General features: G+C 50.1%; 2 protein-coding genes across 7 annotated transcripts in view; both read right to left on the bottom strand.

The window, feature by feature from the left end:
- The window catches only part of Usf1 (upstream transcription factor 1), a 7,243-nt gene extending 6,860 nt beyond the window's left edge, over positions 1-383 (bottom strand). For 2 of the 3 annotated variants that reach the window (XM_019206402.2, XM_010616639.3), the window contains exon 1: positions 243-381. The gene's annotated coding sequence lies outside the window, so the exon portion shown is untranslated. Of the gene's footprint in view, positions 1-242 lie in introns of all 3 variants that reach the window. The other variant, XM_033765696.1, reaches the window with a different exon arrangement.
- A 1,534-nt stretch (positions 384-1,917) lies between these two features.
- Positions 1,918-19,189, bottom strand: Arhgap30 (Rho GTPase activating protein 30). 4 transcript variants are annotated; one of them, XM_010616632.2, is made up of 12 exons: positions 18,875-19,189; positions 12,437-12,539; positions 9,578-9,722; positions 8,741-8,823; positions 8,485-8,592; positions 7,704-7,834; positions 6,527-6,698; positions 6,345-6,448; positions 6,190-6,267; positions 5,337-5,738; positions 3,895-4,160; positions 1,918-3,802 (listed from the first exon to the last, which is right to left on the bottom strand). In XM_010616632.2, the coding sequence occupies exons 1-12, from the start codon at positions 18,969-18,971 to the stop codon at positions 2,177-2,179; spliced, it is 3,315 nt and encodes a 1,104-aa protein (XP_010614934.1). In that variant the 5' UTR covers positions 18,972-19,189; the 3' UTR covers positions 1,918-2,176. The 4 variants fall into 4 exon arrangements, with proteins under 4 accessions (XP_010614934.1, XP_010614935.1, XP_010614937.1 ...); XM_010616633.2 differs by having other exon boundaries at positions 4,066-4,160; positions 18,875-19,188; XM_010616635.3 differs by lacking the exons at positions 9,578-9,722; positions 12,437-12,539; positions 18,875-19,189 and adding an exon at positions 9,099-9,205.
- Between the last annotated feature and the right edge of the window lie 106 nt (positions 19,190-19,295).

The following is a 19,295-nucleotide window of genomic DNA, read 5'->3' as shown; positions in this document are numbered from 1 at the left end:
CGGAGGCGGCAGCAAAGGGCCCTGGGGATTCAGGGTCCCGCGGCCGGGCAGCGTTGGAGGGCGGGGATGTGCACGGCCGGCCCACAAAGGGTAGGAGATAAAGAAAGGGGCACCGGCCCCCTCCTCCAAAACAAAGGCTTCCTCCCCAAGAGTTTCCGAACCCCGAAAACTGACACAAAATCAAAGCCACCCGGCCCTCCCGTTCCATCCCGCCTCCAGACTCCTGCGGGGTCCGCACTCACAGGCCACAGCAGCTCAGGCCGCCGATTTCCCCACACAGCGTTCTCTCTCTCCCGACCCGGTTAGCTCCATAGACAACTGCTCATGCGCACTCCCAGCCAGCAGCCATGTTGGTGAGGGGCGGAAGTGTCTCCACCACCCGCCCAGCCCACTCATCGCCTCCGAGCAGCCCCACTTCCGTTCGCTCAGTCACGTCGAGGGCTGGAGGGTTCGTAGGTGTATGGTTTGTGTGTGTGTGTGGCTGTGGTGCCGAAAAGTAGAATCCTGAAGCATGTTGGACTTTTCGGCCAGAACGGGAAGAAAAACGACTAGCTTGAGCTTCCAGCTTTGTGGGAGGCAGGGTCTTTATAATTACAACAAAAGGGCGTGAGGGAACCAGCTGAGAGCAAGGAGAACGGGCCCAGGCGCCATCTTTAACAAGGGCTACAGGATTTGAGAGACCATCTTGGGTCAGGGCATCGTTTTGAAGGGTTTCCAACTAGCCCCAACTAGAGATGGGGATATATCAGGGCATACTTAGAAGTGGACATATGCCTTTGTATTGGTGTCAGCAGTCACTCAGAGACCCCGGGCTTCCAGATTTTCTTGGGCTTGCACTTTCCCTGAGCAGAATCTTAATTCCCAATTTGTGTGTGTGGTTGGTTGGTTTGTTTTTTTGAGACGGTCTCATTATGTAGTTCAGGCTGGCCTTGAGCTTTGCCTGCCTCAGCCTCCCAAGTGTGGGACTACAGGCCTGCACCACCATGCCTGTCTTTGATTCCCATTCTTATTCAGAATGTACCCATAAAGGATATGGAGTTTTACGGTATAATAGGAAGAATTCAGACCCTGGGGCTAGGTAAATCCTGACCTCACCACCTCTGCCACATCTTTCAGATCTTTGGCAAAGTATTTTGACTTAGTTGAACCTTAGTTTCCTTATCTGTAAAATGTACAGATTGTTATGTGGATTAAATTAAATAAAAAGCGAAGTTTTTATCTACGCAGAATACCTAACTCAGTTCCTGGCACAAAATGAGCATTATGTAAATGTAAGTTTCTCTTCCCCATTTCCTGACCACCATGAACCCAGCTCTAGTTTCTAGCCACAAGTTTCCATGACAACAGCCAAGGAAGAAACCCCCCCCAACTGACATTTGGCCAAATACATGAAAATATGATACTTATCACCCAAAACTTTAATGAGTCACCATGCTGTTCAAATGTAAAAATGCAAATTTTATTCTGAAACATTCACCCTTACTAGATGGTGGGGCCTGTGGCCCCACCTATACATGGAGAAGCAGTCCTAGATCCTATGTCATCCTATTTCCCTCTCCTAAAATGGGAGGAAGTTATTCCAAAGGAGAAAGAGCAATCTATACAGAACTTTTCTTTTGTAAGGTGATTAGAGACAAAGGTTGGGGTCCAGTTCTTCCAACAAACACAGAATTCAAAGAGTTTCTTGGGCATATTCCTCCTAAGCTGGTGCTAAGTGAGACAGGGCATATCTGAGGGTCTAAGAACAGAACAGGAATGGGAAGTTCTAGAGGTTTCTGTGTGTGGACTCTGACCTGGTCTTGTGTTCTCTGCCTCTACCTTGGACTTCCACAAAGAGAAGCCTCAGAGAAGGAGCTTGGTTGGAATTCCCCCTCTTTTCTTCACTTTGAAAAGTCTCTAAGTTTTCTGTCTGCTTTGTGTTCCCTTTGGTCAGTGACCACGCTTCCTGGGAGCAGGATCTTGCTGACTTTCTTGAGAATCTCTTAAGAGTGCTTTGTGTTTGAGGCAAGCTCAAGTCAACCCACCAAGATGGTGCCTCCCACAGTCAGAGTTGCTGGAGGGCCAAAACCTGTATACTGGGGCAGTACAGCTGCTCAGGAAGCAGAAGAGACAGCCAGTCAGGGATCCCATATTCCAGGTAACTTGTTGGTCTATTCTGCCCAATGCATGGTTCTAATCACAGTCCTTCTTTCCCAGGATTCACCTGTGTTTCAAATGCATATGATCTACGCTGAGGGGACAACAGGGGGACAGGTGGCTGGGGTTCTCTAGTGGGCAGACTAAGCCGACTCCGGGGTCCAGACTCTTCTGTACTTTCAGGTGGGAGTTCCAGGCAGCTAAGGGGCCTAGGTGAATAGGCAGGGATGGTGTGACAGGGGGAGGTTCTGTGGATGAGGCTGTAGTCCCCACCCCCAGTACAGGTCTGGGTCCGACGAACTCCCTGAGCCTCAGTCCTCTGGCGGTCCCGGGCCAGGGCCACAGCAGCATCAAAGGAAAGACTACCCCCATTCCTCCAAGAAGCTCGGGAAGCTCGGGACACCCATGCCCTTTCTCCAGGAATCCCATCAAGCCGGCCAGGCCTTGGACATGGGTTTGCAGGTGCCACGTGGATCTTGCTACACATGGTACTGGGCATCTTGGCAAACTGTGGTTTAGGGGGCACTACAGGCACAGAGCGAACCTGTTGGACCTGAACCAGGCTAGAAGCCAAGCGCATGCCCACACCACCACCTGACCCAAAGGGACAGGGACACAAATCACAGCCCACGGAGCTCAATTGTCCATCAGATTCTGTCTCCTCTGATTGGGGTGGCTGTGGGGTTGCCTGTTCCATCTCAGAAAATTGGACATTGCCCTCATTGGTACTGTCAACTTCTAGCAACTCTATACCTGGCCTTTCAAGGAGGGCCCCTTCTTCCAAATGGTCATCTTCAGCCCTCTGGTCTCCCTCAGCCGATTCATCCCCACTGTCTGGTTCCTTGCTGACCTTGCCTTCTCCTTCAGCTGCTGCTTCTGGGCTTCTGCTGTCTTCGCTGTGTCCTTGGTCTTCTCTTGCCTTATAGTCCTCATCCCCCTCCTGCTCTTTGGCCTCATTCTGTCTGCCTCCCTCAGCTTCTTGTTTGTATACAACATCCCACTTCTCCTTAGCAACAAGGTGTTCCTGGGTTCCAGGCTCAGGGTTCTTTCCAACTTCTATGGGGGATTCCTCTTCTCCTTGCTTAACTTCTTCTCTTTCAATTTGGTCTTCCTTCGCCATGTCTTTATCCTGTTCTCTTGATTCCTCCACACTCTTAGCTCTCTCTATACCTTCAACCACCTCCTGTCCTTGGGACTTCTCTCCCTTGGCCTCTCTCTCTTCCCTTTTCACTTCTTCCAAACTGATTATCATCTCTTGACTTCTCTCAGCCTCCTCCCCTTCCTCCACACCCTTTCCATCCAGCACCTCAGTCTCTGGACCCCTCTCAGCCTCTTCTCTGATGTTTAGTGTGCTTCCAGGCTCTGTCTCCGTGTCTTCCCCAACTTCCCAGCATGCCTGCTCTTCTTCAGCCTGCCCCGGAACTTGTCTTTCCAACCCTATTGCCTCTTCCTCCATACTCCCTACACTCTCCCAGGTCAGGGATTGAGGCCCCAGAAGGGGACTTAAGTCATCATAGGCACTCAGGAAGACTTCTTCCCCATTCTCCTCCTCCACTTCAGGCTGGGGGCCAGCAGAGTCCAGGGAACAGCAGCTGGGAGCCAGGACATACTGTGCCTCATCCAGAGATAGGTCATCCAGGGGTGGCTCTACGGAGAACTCCTCCACCTGTAGGCACAGCATCATGGCTCAGGACCAGGTGACCCTGTCCATCCTCTGGACTCCATACCACCCTCAAACCCAGCACAGCTTCTCCTTACCTGAGGCCCAACTCCCAGGAGCTCCTCCAGGTAGCCCATCCCAGGGTCGTCCTCCCCAGGGGAGAAGGCTGCTCCTGTTGCTCCTGTCTTGGCCACCTCCCCATCCTCCGCCCCCACCCACTCAGGCTCTGAGCTGCTTGAGTCCTCTAGGAAGGAGAAGGAATCCTGCACCTCCTGGGACAGGCAGTCCTCCAGAGCAGGAATCATGTCTGCTGGGCCCGAGTCAGCCACATGACCTGGGGCTGGCCTTGCCTCCGACTTTTCATCTGTTGGGGGAGAGATAATCCCAGAAACACAAAAGTCAAGGCCAGCGCTGACCTTTCCAATGCGGGTCTTCCTCACAATGACATGGTAGGGATCCAACATAGCTATTCTGCATAGCTGATCCCCTTAGACCAGCATCCCTAAGCAGTGGTTTATAGCTACCATTGTGGAGCCCCTACCAGGTGCCTAGCACTGTGTTTTACATTTTACAACTTATTGGGCTGCGGATTTAGCTCAGTGGTTCCAGCGCCTGCCTCACAAGCAGCAAGGGCCTGAGCTTGATCCCTGGTACAAAAAAATTTTTTTTTACAATTTATCATCTTTCTTTCTCTGCAAAACAAACTATTACATAGAACATTGTCTGAGACTCAGATTGCGCAACTTCTCCAAAGTCATGCCCCCAAAATCCAAAATCTGAACCCAAGGATACTTAACTCTACATCCCACGTTCTTACCCTCTATCCCATGCTACCTCAGGACTTTGCATCAGTGCAACTTCAGGAACTGGAGTCAGAGCAAGGATCAAATCCCAGCTGTGCCTCTTCCTATCTGAATCACTTGTAAATTGCTTAACCTAAGTCTCAGGTTCCACTGCAGTAATATACAGATAACAATAATACCTATGTCATAGGATTTGAGCAAATGAAAAGAGTTGATGCCTACAAAGTGCCTAACACAGCCCTTGGCACGTAATAAACCCTTGGTAGGAGTTAGCTGTTAATGCTACTATGATATTACCACCACCTGTCATATATCCCTACCCTTGTATTTTTGTTGTTGTTGTTTGTTTGTTGTTTTGTTGCTCTTTTTTTTTTTTTTTCTGTTCAGGGATCAAACTCAGGACCTTGTGTTTGCAAGGTAGGCGTGGTACCAATGAGCTAAATCCCCAGCCCCATACACTTGTATTTAGTAGTCGCTGCTTTAAGTGTGACACAGACCCCATCCTTGGGTACATTAGTCATCTGAAAGCTGCCAGAGCTGAAAGCCCCTTTGAGGATTTCACACCTCCTGATCACATTGCTGGGCAACCCAATCCTGAATTCAGTGAGGCAGCTAACGGTAACCACCCCAAAGCCTATGGCTAAGGCCTTTTACCCAGCCCAGGGTGCATCCTCAAACAAGAACTCAGCCTAAAGTCCAGTCCTCTTTGCAATCCTCAACAGTCCCTGGGTCCTCACCTGGGGGTCCAGGGCCAAGGCCAGGGCCAGGGCCAAGTCCAGAGGCAGGGCTTGGTCGGGGCTGTAGGGCTGGACACTCAAGGCCACGGGTGAGCCTGGCCAAGGAGACGTTGGAGATGATGTTGGGAGGCACACTGAGGATCGAGGTGATGTGCAGCGGGAGGTTGACATTGTAGGGGTCTGAGATGTGGACACCAGCGCAGCGCTCTGCACGGCTGCTGCCTCCAGCCCGGACAGCTGACCGCCCAGCTCTCAGCGTGCCCGGCTCCGAGTTTGTGCCACCTGGTGCCTCTGCTTCAGGCTCCTGTTCACCTTCTACTGCCTCCATAGAATTGTTCTCCAAACTGTCAGAAAGCAGTGGCCCTGGACCGAGACTGCTGGGTCCTGCCATCCCCTCTGGCTCTGTGGAGGAGAAGGCCAGAGAGGCAATAGTCTCAGCTTTCAGGGGCCTAGACATCTCTGGAAGGCTCTGGAGAAAGCTCTCTGCAAGACAGTTTAGCAAGTACCAGGCCTGACTTCCCTTGCCCATTACCGTATATCCTCTGCCCAGCCAGTAGGGGACAGGTCATCTCATCACCACGTACCTAGGGAACCCCTTTCCTCCCCTGCAATTGAAATCAATGGGCATCACTCCCCCGCATACTCCACATAGTCCCTTTCCATACAAACACTTGAGGACTCGCCCAGAGGTTAGACAATAAGCTTGCCAGTGTAAGCCTGGCATCTAGTACCATGGCTGGCATATAATAATAAGCACTCATTAAATATCTTTGGCCCTATTTACAAGCACACACAGGCCTGCACTGTTGCTCACACAGCTTATGCACACCCAGGTGAGCATCTCTATACTCACCATCACTGGCCCCAGCTGCAGCACTCAGGGAGTCCATGCTCTTGGCTGGCCTCAGTGTCCCTTTATTGGATTTGTCCTCTGAAAGACAGGGATGTACACAGAGCCAAGGGCCTTGCACATCCTTGGCAGAGGCCCCCTGTGCTGCCCACACTTACCCCTGTCCTCAGCTCCCCGTGGAAGTTTTCGTTTCGTCTCATGACCGGAACGACCCAGATTGAAGATAGATCTCCACTTCCTGACTTTCAAAGATCCCTTCCTCCTGCAGGTGATGGAGAAATAATTGGGGGTTGGAGCCTGGTGATCAGTGCAGGGGAGAAGGGCTCCGAGGAGGCCTTACTTGTGCTCCGCAATCTCAATGATAGTGTGGTAAGGCCGTATCTGAGGGGGTCCATCGCCAGCTTGCAGGACACTAGGCACATGGTAAGGTAGAGACCTGGGCATGAGGTCATCAGGGCTGCCTGATGCCCGGGCCCCTGGAATTGATTGCCATCCACTTTCCATCTCACCACCTAGGAAGAGAAAAGGAATTGGTGCCAGGCGTGGTGGTGCACGCCTGTAATCCCAGCCCTCAGGAGGCTGAGGTAGGAGGATTGCTGTGAGTTCAAAACCAGCCTGGACTACATAGTGAGTTCCAGGTCAGTCTCAACTATATAGTGAGACCCTGTCTCAAAAAAACCAAAAAAAAAAGAAAAGGAATTGGTGAAGAACACAGCCAAGAGAGGGATATCAGGTACCCAGCCCCTCATCTCCCCTCACTAACTACCAGCTGGGGGACATATTCAGAGGTCCCAGAAGACAGTCCCTCCATTTACAGCTCCACAAGAACATGTCCTCAGGAACAGAGAGGGCCAGCAGATTCCAAGACACTGGCCTCACAGGGTGGGGGTGAGGTGAGCCATCACTAGCTTTGGGAGCCCAGGATATGACTCAGAGGTCAAGCTATGCCTTGGACAGACAGCAAAAGCGGCCTGCTTGGGCCGGGGATTTAGCTCAGTGTTGCTGCTGCCTACCTCACAAGCACAAGGTCCTGAGTTCGATCCCCAGTACCAAAAAAAAGAGGGGGACCTGCTCAAGTCCTGACTGCACTGTTATCTCTCCAGGATCCTCTCCATGTGACTAACCATCACCAACAAACATTTCTTGAGACTCAGTTTTCCCATCTTCAAAATGGGAAAACAACTAGTTAACCTTCAATGTTGTTTATAACTCTGACAAAGCTAGGCATGATGGTGTAAGCCTATAATCTCAGCACTCAGAGAGGCTGAGACAGGAGGATCACAAGTTGGAGCCCAGCCTGAGCAACTTAGTGACTTACTGAGACCCTGTCTCAAAATAAAAACCAAAAAAAAAAAGGGTTGGAGATGTATCCCAGTGTGAAGGCCTAGGGTTCAATCCCCAATACTGAAAAGGAAAAAAAAAAAAGAAGAAGAAGAAAAAGAAGCACCAACAGAAGACTCTGATGGGACTCCCCAGACCCAGAGTGGTGATATGGAACGGGCAGGAAGGACACTGACCAGAGAGGAGGGCAGCACCCCCAAAAAGCTGATCCACATGCGTGAGGATGAATTCCACAACAATGGACTGCACTCGCACCTCCATGAAGGCCGCTGTCCCATTGAAGCCTGAGGCCTCTATGTCCTTAGACCTGTGGAGATGTGCAGTTATGCTCCCCGCAGCCTCGCCACAGTTTCCCATCCAAACTGTCCCTGAAATTCCTTATACCAGTGATAGCACTTAGAGCTTTCTGTCCTAACAAACAGCCAGCTGCAGCACATGTCCCGTAGGTTCACAACCACTGCCTAGGACTCCCTTGCTTGCCCTTAAACCCCATCTCCACCTCTTAAGCCATAAACATGTGCAAGTGTCAAATGCCACTTCCCCCAGGAAGCTTATTTTATACCTCCTTAGGATAAAGCTGTCATTTCTTTGCACAGCTCCTCACACTGTGGTACAAGACAGACTATGAGAAGTGCAGCATTTCACAATGCCTGTCCCACTGTGACTGATAACATGGCCAGTTCTCCAACAGACTGAACAACAGTTCAGTTCTATTTGCTCAATAAACATTATTCCTGTCCTGGAGCTCAGTGGTAGAGGGTAGGAAAGAGCAAAGGCCTTGCCTTTATGGACTTCACTTAATCTCAAAGAGGGACTCAGATGGGTGGGCCCCATCCCACTCAACTCATACACAAGATCTCCATTCAGCAGTGCACTCACATAGCCACCCCTCATCCTAGGAAAAGCCTCCCAGAAGTTAAGGTCTCCTAGGATCCCACACCCGCCCCATGCACCCACCTCAGCAGGTTGGGGGCCCATACGATGGCCAGGTTGCGTGCATGCATGTTGGTCTGGGCACTGAACGAGGCCATGTGCACCAAGTGTCGCATGAGAAACTCCAGAGTTCTGCGGAAAGTAAGGCAGGGATCACACAGGGGACACCCCGGCCAGGCCTGGGAGCTGACAGGGACAAGCCAAGGCAGCAGAGGGGAGAGACTGGGCTGAAGGGGGAGACTCCCACCCACCTGGGGTTCAGGGAGGGAGCCTCACACACCTGTAGTTCGGGGCAGGGAGTTCTTGGAGCACCTCTAGAATCTTGACCAAGCGCTCAGGCTCTAATTGCACAGCAACAGCCTCCTGATGGAGGAGAAGGGTATAAGAAGCAGGAGTTGGTGATCCAGCGAGCCAAGCCCTCGGGGCCAGTCTGCTGCAGGTCACACTGCTCCCACCCTGATCTTCCGGCACTCAGCGTAGCAGAAAGAGCTCCGATTTCATAAAAGATAGCGGATGAATCTTGACTGTGCTGCTCAATAGTTTCGTGACCTGGAGTAACTCACTGCCATTTCCTGCCTCATCAGCCTCATTGGTAAAGCACTGGCCCTGGGATCTCAGGGACCACACAGTCGTCCTACCTCTGCCCTCTGTGGGCTGAGCAGGACACCACTGCTGTTCAGGATCCCTCAATGTCTTGTGCAATAAAATGCAACTTATTCAAAGTGTTACTCAATTCAGGAAACCAGTTTCGTCATATGTTTTCTCATTCAAAAGAGGTTTAACATCCAACTACATTTCATGGCAGGGCATCCCTGAAAAAGATTTTACTTCAAAGAAGTACTCTGTTTCTCCTATCTCCTGAATTCTGGGTGCAGCCTGAGAGTCTTAAGGGGAGGACACACAGGAGGGAGAAGGAAAGGAAGGCAGATCCAAGGGAGGGGAGATGGAGCAGGGTCAGGAGATTTGGGGAGGAACGATCTTTTCCCCAGAATGCTTTGCTGTGGGCTCCGTCTTTCAGGAGCACGAAGACTCTGCTTGGCCTGCGCACACCCATCAAAACCAGAGTGGCCACCTCTGAGCTTTGACTTCCACCCTTACCCCCCGACTCTCAACTCACGGCAAACTTGTCATAGAGCCGGTAAGTGAGCAGGGGATCCGGCAGTTCTCTGAAATAGGCCTTGCACAGGGAGGAGACGCAGTGAATGTCCTGCAGGTAAACATCCCGCCGCAGGTCTGGCTTCCGCTCTGTCTCAAACTCCTGCCTGGGGATGTGCAGAGTGCTCAGGAGTGGGAGGATAAGGGGAAATGTGGGGAGAGGTTACCAGAGCTGTAGAGATGGCTCCACAGAGGCTCACGGTTGATCCATGTGACACAAGGACGGAGAATCTTGGGATATGTGCACACACACATGAGCAGATGTATGGCGCTGTGTGTGTGACGTGTAGGTGTGGGTTTGAACAGGTAAGTGGTTTGTGCGTGAACAAGATTACTTCAGGGATGTCCATGTAGCTGTGAGTAGCAATGTAGAGGTTATGTTGGAGTCAGTAGAGGTGGGTAGTGGACCTAAATGTGCACGTCTGGGTAAGTGTAACAATGAGCAGATGTGACTTTTAGAAAGAAACGTGAATCATATACATCCAAAGAAAATAGTTGAACATCAAAAATGGGAACTGCTGCATGTCAAAGGACACTCAAGAAAATGAACTCTAGCCAGGCATGGTAGTGCATGCCTGTAATCCTAGCACTCAGGAGCCCGAGGGCAAGAGGGTCGCCACAAATCTGAGGCCAGCTCAGGCTACAAAGTGAGTTCATGCCCACTTGAACCACATATATACATCCAAAGAAAATAGTTGAACATCAAAAATGGGAACTGCTGCATGTCAAAGGACACTCAAGAAAATGAACTCTAGCCAGGCATGGTAGTGCATGCCTGTAATCCTAGCACTCAGGAGCCCGAGGGCAAGAGGGTCGCCACAAATCTGAGGCCAGCTCAGGCTACAAAGTGAGTTCATGCCCACTTGAACCACATAGTGAGACCCTGTCTCAAAAAACAATAACAACAAAGTGAACTCTAGATTCAATCCCCAGCACCATGACAAAAAGAAAATCTACAGATTGGGAGAAAATATTTGCATTTTGAATATGTAGAGACCTCTTCTTATAACTCAGTGAACCAACAAAACAAAACAAGACAAAAACCCGAATAACCTGGTTTAAAATTGGGCAGGGCTGAGGATGTCACTTAGTGGTGCAAGGCCCTGAGCTCCATCCTCCGTACCAGGGAAGAAAACAACAAAGAACAAAGGAATTGAATGAGCATTTCTCCAGAGAAGAAATATAAGTGGACAATGAACACCTGGAAGGATGTTCAAATTCATTAGCTACTAGGAAAATATAAATATAAATTGTAATAAAATATATCAGTTCACACCCACCAGCAATGGCTATAATGAGAAAGATACAGTAACAATTGTTGCCAGAGATTGTGATGAAATTGGAACCTCATATGTTGCTAGTAAAAACTAAAATGACACAGCAGCTATGATAAAACAGTTTGGAAGTTACTTTAAAAATTTAAGATATAGTTAGTTACCACTTGGCTCAGCAATTCTACTTTTACATATAGACTCCAAAGAACTGAAAACTATATGTCCACAAAAACACACTAGCAGAATTATTCATAGCAGACAAAAGGCAGAAACTATCTAAGTAGCCATCAACTGAGGCATGCATAAACAAAACATGATAATAGCTGTACAGTGGGCTATTTATTGTTCATCCATACATAGAAAGGAAGGAAGTACTGGTACATGCTACAACATGCGTGACCCTTGAAAACATTCTAAGTGAGAACAAATACAAACTACATAAATGCAAGTTGAGCGTGGTGGCGCATGCCTATAATCTCCCAGCACTCTGGAGGCTGAGGCAGGAGGATCGCTGTGAGTTCAAGACAAGCCTGGGCTACATAGTGAGTTACAGGTCAGTCTCAACTACATAGTGAGACCCTGTCTCTAAATAAATAAACAATGGGCTGGGGATGTGGCTCTGTGGTTCTGCTGCTTGCCTTGAAAGCACAAAGTCCCCAGTTCGATTCCCAGTACAAAAAAAAAAGAAGAAATAAATAAATAAAACCAAAAAACTACATAGACACATATCACCCCATTTATATGAAATGTCCACACTAGGCAAATCCATAGAGACAGAAAATAGATTAGTGGTTGCCAGGAACTTGGTGAAGAGGAAATGTGGAGCAACTACTAAAGGACACTGAGTTTCTTTGGGGGATGATGGAATGTTCTGGAATTAGTGATGGTGGTTGCACAATGTTGTGAATATACTAAAAATCAGTGAATTGTACTTTTTTCCAGTAATAGGGAGGACCAGGGATTTAGCTCAGTGGTTCCACCTCAAGGTCTGGGGTTCAATCCCCAGTACCAAAAAAAAAAAAAAAAAAAAAAAAAAAAAAATCCAGTAGTAGGAATTGAACCTAGAAGGATCTACGTCTGAACTACATCTCCAGTCTTGTTTATTTCCTATTCTGAGACGAGGTCTTCCTAAATTGCCCAGGTTGACCTTGAACTTTCAATCCTCCTGCCTCAGGCTCCCAAGTAGCTGGGATTACTGTTGTGTGCCATCACAGCTGGCTTTGAAGTATACATTTTTACATAATGAAATTGTATGGTATGTGAGTCCTATCTAATTTTTTTTTAAAGCTAAGTGAATATATATGAGAATGATCTGTGCAGAAATAGAAATTGTATGTGTGACTATTTATGGGGTGTGTGTGTGTGTGTGTGTGTGTAGGGCCTCAGCCCATGATCTCCACCTCGCCCAAGCTCCTCCCTAGGACAGTATCTCTCTCTGCTTTCCCTTCACCCTTCCTCTCTTCTTTCCCCAGCAACGTGGATGCTCTGGACCCCTGGCCTCCCAGCCTCCTGGCCACAGAGCCCCTGCACAGTGCTGTGCGACTCACCGGAGCTTCTGGATGTTGGAGGAGACCCCCGAGAGGCGGTAGATCCCATCCACCACACCGTACTCCTCCACAAACTCTGCACAGCTCCTTAGCACTTGGGGCACTAGGAACACAGACAGGCAAAGAACAAGAAATCAGAAGGTGTGTAGGGGTCTGAGAAACAGGAGCATGGGGAAAAGGGTTGGGGATGTAGAGGGCAGACCTCATGGAATAAAAGCTTTTCATGGAACCCGGGAGACGGAGGCAGGAGGATCGTGAATTTGAGGCCAGCCTGGGCTACATAGAAAGATCCTGTCTCAAAAACACTAAAAACAAAAGCAAAATCCCAAAACAACAACAAACTCATCAGAAAGATTGTCATAGGGCACCCACGCCAACCTGCCAACCTCTGCGGTATCTCTCCCCACTAGTCCTAGGGCCTTTGGCATAAACCCCTCCAGGCTGGCCTCAAACTCCTGGACTTCTGTGATCCTCTGTCTCAGCCTCCCCAGTAGAGGGGCTCCCTGCAAGCACCACCGTGCTCAGCTTAATGGAGGCTATTTTGAAGCACTCCTCTGGTTAGAAAGCCCATGGCTATTAGTTCTGCTGTAGGAAAGTACGTGAAACAGCTGACCTCCAAAGTGGGAAGGTCTCTGTGCTAGGTGCTGTGCTTAGTGCTCGCATGTGTCATTTAGTCTTGTAAATTACATCTGCTACTTCCCATTTGACTGACAAGAAAACTGCGGATCAAAGAAGTAACCAGTCAGTGCCTAGCAGCATTTGCCAGAGCCAGGATTCGAATCGAACAAAGCAAAAAGCCCTGTTCTCTATCCTTCCTGTCAGTAGACTGTGAGCTCCTAAGGATAAGATTTTTGATTTTTGTTTGGGGTTGTTTTGGTCTTGCTTGTTTTGTTGTTGCTGTTGTTTTTGAGATAGGGTAGGACTGTGCAGTGCAGGCTGACCTTAAACTCACTATGCAGCCCAGGCTAGCCCCGGAACTCACAATCCTCCTGCCTCAGCCTCTTGAGGGCCAGGATTACAAGCATGTGCCACCATGCCCAGCTCTTCAGGACAAGATTTAAGTGTCACCTGACTTTATATTCCTCATATTATCTGGCTTGATGTCAGAAACCATGATAAATGGACACGATTGGTCCTCGAAAACCACGTGTTGAATCTCTGCTCCATGAGGGCCATATAGTTCCATTTCCCAAACACTTCCTTGTTTTTTGTTTGTTTGTTTTGTTTTTTTAGAAAGGGTCTCACTATGTAGTTGAGACTGAGCTGGAACAATATAGCCCAGGCTGGTCTCGAACTCACAGTGATCCTCCTGCCTCAGCCTCCAGAGTGCTGGGATTACAGGCATGCACCACCACACCTAGCAGCACTTCCTTGTTTTAAATCTTTTCCTACACATGCCCCCAGCCCTGCCCCAGCCAAATACCCATTGCTTACCTTACCGATACAGAGTGGAGTATAAACTCCTTAGCTCGGTATGTGAGACCCTCACAGGCCAAGGCCAGTTTTTTCACCTCCAGCCATTTCTCTGACAAACTCTATGACCCAGCCTTTGGCGAGTTCGTGAACAAACCTAGATATCGTGACTCATCCCCAGAGTGTGGATGTGATTTGCCTCTCAAAGACTCCTCATGTGTTAGAAACGCCGTCCCCAGTGTGGCAACTGAGGCAGTAGCACATTCACGAGGAGCAGCCTGGTGGGTGGCAGTTAGGTCATGGGGAGTCTAGCCCACGAGCAAGTGTGCTGTTTCTTGGGAGTGGGTTCAATCTTGTAAGGCTTACTTCTCACAGGAACGGATTGTTATAAGCAAGACCACCCAGGTGTTTGGTTCCTGCTGCATGCAGCGAGCTCCTTTTCCGCTTCTCTGTTATATTGTGACATCACCAAGTGACCCTTGCCAGGACGCTGGCACCAAGTTGTCTGAATCCTCCAGAACTGGGAGCCAAATAAATCTTTATGAGTTACCCTGGTCCAGGCATTCTGCTATAGCAACACAAAACAGACTATTCTCTTGCCTGGAAATACCCTCCTCTCTGACTGGTGAACTCTTATACATTCCTCAACACACATCTCAAACATCATCTCCTAGTGGCATAGTGACATTGCCTGTAGTTTCAGTTACTGAGGAGGCTGAGGCAGGAGGATCACCTGGGCCCAGGAGTTCAGGGCAAGCCTGAGCCAACAGAACAAGACTATCAAAAACAAAATAGAGCTGTGAGGAGCTACACATCTGTAATCCCAGTACTTGGGAGGCTGAGGCAGGAGGATCACTGTGAGTTTGAGGCCAGCCTAGGCTACATAGTGAGTTCGAGGCCAGCCTGAACTGCATAGAGAGACCTGTTTCAAAACAAAAACAAAATAGAGCTGGGGGTGTAGGTCAATGGTGAAGCACTTGCCTAGAGGCATGAGGCTCTGTGTTTGACCTTCAGTATCACAGCATAAAACATCACATTCCCATGCACTAGGGATGTGGTAGTAGAGTGCCTTACCCACCGTGTGAAAGGACCTGGCTTCTATCTCTAGTACAAAATAAACAGCCTCCAGCTCTGAGCCCTCGGCTTCTATCTGCACTGGAGATCCCACTGTCCTTTTTGTATCTGTATTACAGTACTATTGCACTTTGTTAGCGTTAGTTTCCTTGTATCTATGCCTCCCAACAAAGGTGACATCCTGCCAGTGTCTAGCACGATGTGTTCAGTGTTCAAGTGTGTGTTGAATGACTCCATGGATTGATCCATCAGTTATATGACTCACTGATATCCCTTGGAGATTTCATAAAGAATATTCCTTACGACGAAAGATTTCCCAGCACTTGAGAGGCTGAGTCAGGAGAATCATCCTGAGTTTGAGATGAGCTGAGCTACAAAGTGAGTTCAAGTCCAGCCTGAAGTATGTAGCGTGACCCTGTCTCAAACAACAAAATACAAAACAAAACAATATTGATTTTTTTTTTTTTTTTTTTTTTTTTTTGGTACCGGGGGTTGAGCTCAGGTCCTTGTGCTTGTGAGGCAGGCACTGGAACCACTGAGCTAAATCACCAGCCCTACAATATTGAATTTTAACTGGGACCCACCAGAGAAATCCCCTAAGATGTCAGTGTCAAATATGCGTTTCTCCTCATCCACCAATTTTCCTCTTATGAGCCTTATGAGTCTTGTACGATTGTATTTATCTCTTTAACCACTAGGAAGCTCAGAGCTCATCTCCAGGAACCATGTAGAACCACCTGACATGGGCTGCTAGGTGCTGACCTTCTTCCTGTTTTCCTTTCAACGCATTTCCTCCACTCATTTGTTCTGTTTTAGTTCATGGTTATGGAAGTCATGCCAAGCTCTTTGCGGAACAAGTATAGAAATACAGAATGAAGGAAACCATGGATGAATCCATCAATCAGTATCTTTCAACTCCGTCATCTGACCTGTTTTTCAGACTCTTTGCCCTTCTGCCCACCTCAGCCAGGACTCAGGTGCGACGAGGGAGGCATCTAGAGTACAAGAGTTCAGGAAGGAAGGAAACCCTCACTCTCAGGACAGGGCATGTGCACTGCTGGCACTTGCATGGTCCTGAGAGTGAAACCATGTTTAAGAATGAGCCACCTAGCCACAGCCAGGTGTGGTGCCGCAGTCCTATAATCCCAGGACTCAGGAGGCTGAGGCAGGAAGATCACTGTGAGATTGAGGCCAGCCTGAACTACATAGCAAGACTCTGTCTAAAACAAACAAACAAAAAAGAATGAGCTACCTAACTAGGCATGATGATGCACATCTGTAACCCCAGCCCTCTAGGAGGCTGAGACAGGAGGACCACAAGTTTGAGCCCAGCCTATGAAACTGTTTTAAAATTTTAAAAAGGCTGGGGATGGAGGGGGAAGCTGCTTAGCACTGGCTGATCCTGAAAGAGCACTTGCTCAAATTTTGCACCCTCAGTCCAACTTGGTGGCTCACAACTGAAATTCCAGCACTCGGTAGGCTGAAGCAGGAGGATGGCTGCAAGTTCAAAGCCAGCATGGGCTAAATAGCAAGCTCAAGGCCAGCCTGAACTACATGGTGAGATCCTGTTTCAAAAAAGAAAAAAAAATATCGCATCCTCAGTACCTCTTGCCTCAGCCTCACAGCCCTGCAGTTCACAGCGCACACCTTTGGGACCTGCTCCCATCCACCAAGCTGCCCCCACTCTTGGGCTCTCAGAGCCGAGGAGCCCCTCCCTGTTGGAGCTGTGCTCTACCCTCGGTGCCCAGTGAGACACCAGCTCTTTGGGCCATCGCCTTACTCTGTTAGCTCATAAATAAAACCCCAGGTCCTCTGCACAAGAGCATCAGGTGCACCAGGTCTTCCCCATCCTTTTCTCAGTTGACACTGAACCTGCAGAGAAGGACCTCAAAGAGCACTGCAGGAGCGCGAGGAGTCAGAGCCAGAGAGGAAACGGGTCAAGAGATGGGGGAAGTTAGCAGGTTAGAGAGGCGCGGGCACAGGGGAGAAGGCCTCGGAGAGGTAAGTTAGAGACAGGGTTGGAGCGATGGAGTCCAAGGGATGGACATGGGAAGCGCATGGGAGTGAGGGCGAGGAGTGGACCTGAGGCTTGGGGACCTGCGAACGTGCAACCGAGCAAGGTCCTGAAGAGATGAGGTTGGGAAAAGGAGGAACTCAATGCACGTAGGGCTTGGAGCAGAAAGAGCCACTGAGGCAGACAGCTCGGGGAGATGGAGCCAGGCCGTGAGGACAGGGGAAATCAAGACTGTCAGGGAAGATCAATTCACCACAAACAGATCTCTCTGGCCTGGGCTTTCATTTCATTTCTTACTGGGTCTCGGCTGAAAGAGAGAGGGCATCAAGCTCGCTTTGTCTTTCCACTTTCCACCTCTCTGTACCAGGAATAACTGGGAGGGAGAGGGGCTACCACTGCCACTCTGGTACCCAAGATCCATCTCTCCACCCTTGGGCTCACGTGAGGCTCTGGTGATGGGCAGAAGGTGCTCTTCGCCTGCTCTGGGGTTCGCCCGGAGTCAGGATCCAGCAACCTATGTGTATGTTCTCTGGACAGCATGCCCTGCACCGGCTGAGAAGGTGGGTGGAAGCCAGGAGGGTTAAAGAAGTGGGGTCTGGGCTGTCCGTGGCCTCAGTGTTTCCAGGTAGGGTCGGGATGTAACCACAAGAAAGGGCAACGCCAGGATGAGGAGGCTGAACTAAGTTTGCAACGAGCTAAGAAAAGAAAATCGTCTCCAGTGAAATCATGAGGTCCTCAGCCAAGAATCTTCACTCTACAGAGGAATCCTTGTTAAGAAGTAAGCCCTGCTCAGCAGCTGTGCTGTGTTCACTCCACCCAGGGAGAAGAGGAAGCCTCCTGCCTCAGCTGTCCAACCCCCTTCCCTGGCTGGCCGGGGTTTCCCTTCACCACCCTGAGGCCAGTAGGGATGGGGCCCTTTGGGGGAGGAGAAAGGGAAGGAGGTGCCTGGGCACAAAAGGGTGGGACTAAGAGCAGGAAATGAGCTGGGAACCACCATCACCTCCGTCTACTGCAGGCACAGCAGAGAAAGGGACAAAGAGGAAATGACAGATTGGGGTGGGGTGGATTGGGGAGAAGAATCGTGTCCTTCTCTGTAAAAAGCTCAAAAGTCCAAAAACAAGCTGGGCTGGGCAGCCAGGGTACATGGATTCAACTTCAAATCAAAGTAAGATACGGTTTTGAGTGGCTTCTCGATGTCATGGTGGTGAGCCCAGAGAGGTCCCTGGTCCTGCTGACTCCTACTTCGCCAAGGTACCAGAGGGAATGAGCCAGGTGATCTCCACATCCAGGGCCCACACCCATCCTCTTTTGCAAATTCCAAGCGAGCCCGCAGCCTTCACTTTCATCTCCCACTCTTTCGGCAGCCTCTCCCCCTGCCATCTACCATGAGCCTGTTTCTCCTTCACATGGAAAGGGTCAGAGGACCACAAAAAACAAAGAAAGAAGCCATCGCTAGCCCATACCTTCCTGTGGCCCACCGAGGCAGCAGAGCCAGGTCCTTATCCCTGGGTGCATCTCCAGCTAGAGTGTCCCTTCCTCCTCAAGTGCCACCCTCAGGCTTTTGTGGTTGGGGCCCAAAGCGTCTCCGGTTTCCTTTCATTCAAACCAAGCACCGTCCACTGTCCCTTCAGCTCCTCCTCTCCCGACCTGGTCACCTCAGCTCCACCATCCTCTGCCTCATCGTGGTGCCCTCCCCTCTGTCTCTCCCACCTCTCCTGAGTTTCCAAACTTCCATCCACTCGGCTTGATGACCACCCCATCTCCAGAAAGTTACACGGGGAGCCACTCGCCTTCTTCTGAGTCACGTTTCCTGTTCTGCCTCCTCATGGGTCTTGGGTAGTGACTCTGGGCCACTGCCCCTTCCCCAAGAGCACCTAGAAGCTGCTTCTGTCACTCAGACAGCCGCCCACCCGCCCACCTTGAGGTGGCCTCCTTACCCTCCTGGCCTGACTGCTGCAGGTGCTCCTGCAGGTCACACCCAAACACCCGCTCCTTCGAGTTGCCCTTCTTCTTTCCTTTCTGCCGAGACTTCATGGCCGGAGCCCCAGAGCCCCGTTTCCAACCACCTCTGTCCCGCAAGACCTTTGCCCTACCAGTCCCCCATGGGATCCCCGCCAGTTACTGGGCTTGGCCAGGGCCCAGGGGGCAGGGCTCCAAAGTAGGGGTGGAGGGTGGCCTGGGCAACAAACAGCAGCTCCTGCCTCTGGGGCCCAAGCTACACGGAAGTGGCTGTGGAAGAGGAAGCTGCCAGGACCCTAGCACAAAACCGTGTCTCGTGGCCCCGCCAGGCACTTGCCTTCTGGCCCTGCACAGCTCTAGGGGAGCAGGAAGCTGTGCAGCTCCTCAAACCCGCTTCCT

This window comes from Fukomys damarensis, unplaced genomic scaffold, assembly GCF_012274545.1.
Source record: "Fukomys damarensis isolate Sample0158 unplaced genomic scaffold, DMR_v1.0_HiC HiC_scaffold_19, whole genome shotgun sequence".
Classification (NCBI taxonomy): Eukaryota; Metazoa; Chordata; class Mammalia; order Rodentia; family Bathyergidae; genus Fukomys; species Fukomys damarensis.
Note: the sequence above shows the minus strand (reverse complement) of the source record. Positions and strands in the feature narration are given on the sequence as shown.

What these genes read in the sequence shown, in the direction of transcription:
- Arhgap30 (XM_010616632.2), bottom strand. Translation starts at nt 18,971, where the DNA reads ATGAAGTCTCGGCAGAAAGGAAAGAAGAAGGGCAACTCGAAGGAGCGG. An exon ending in GGGTGCTGCCCTCCTCTCTG is followed by an intron (nt 6,699 to 7,703) that starts GTCAGTGTCCTT and finishes TTCTCTTCCTAG; the next exon opens with GTGGTGAGATGGAAAGTGGA. An exon ending in TCCTGGGAGTTGGGCCTCAG is followed by an intron (nt 3,803 to 3,894) that starts GTAAGGAGAAGC and finishes CTGTGCCTACAG; the next exon opens with GTGGAGGAGTTCTCCGTAGA.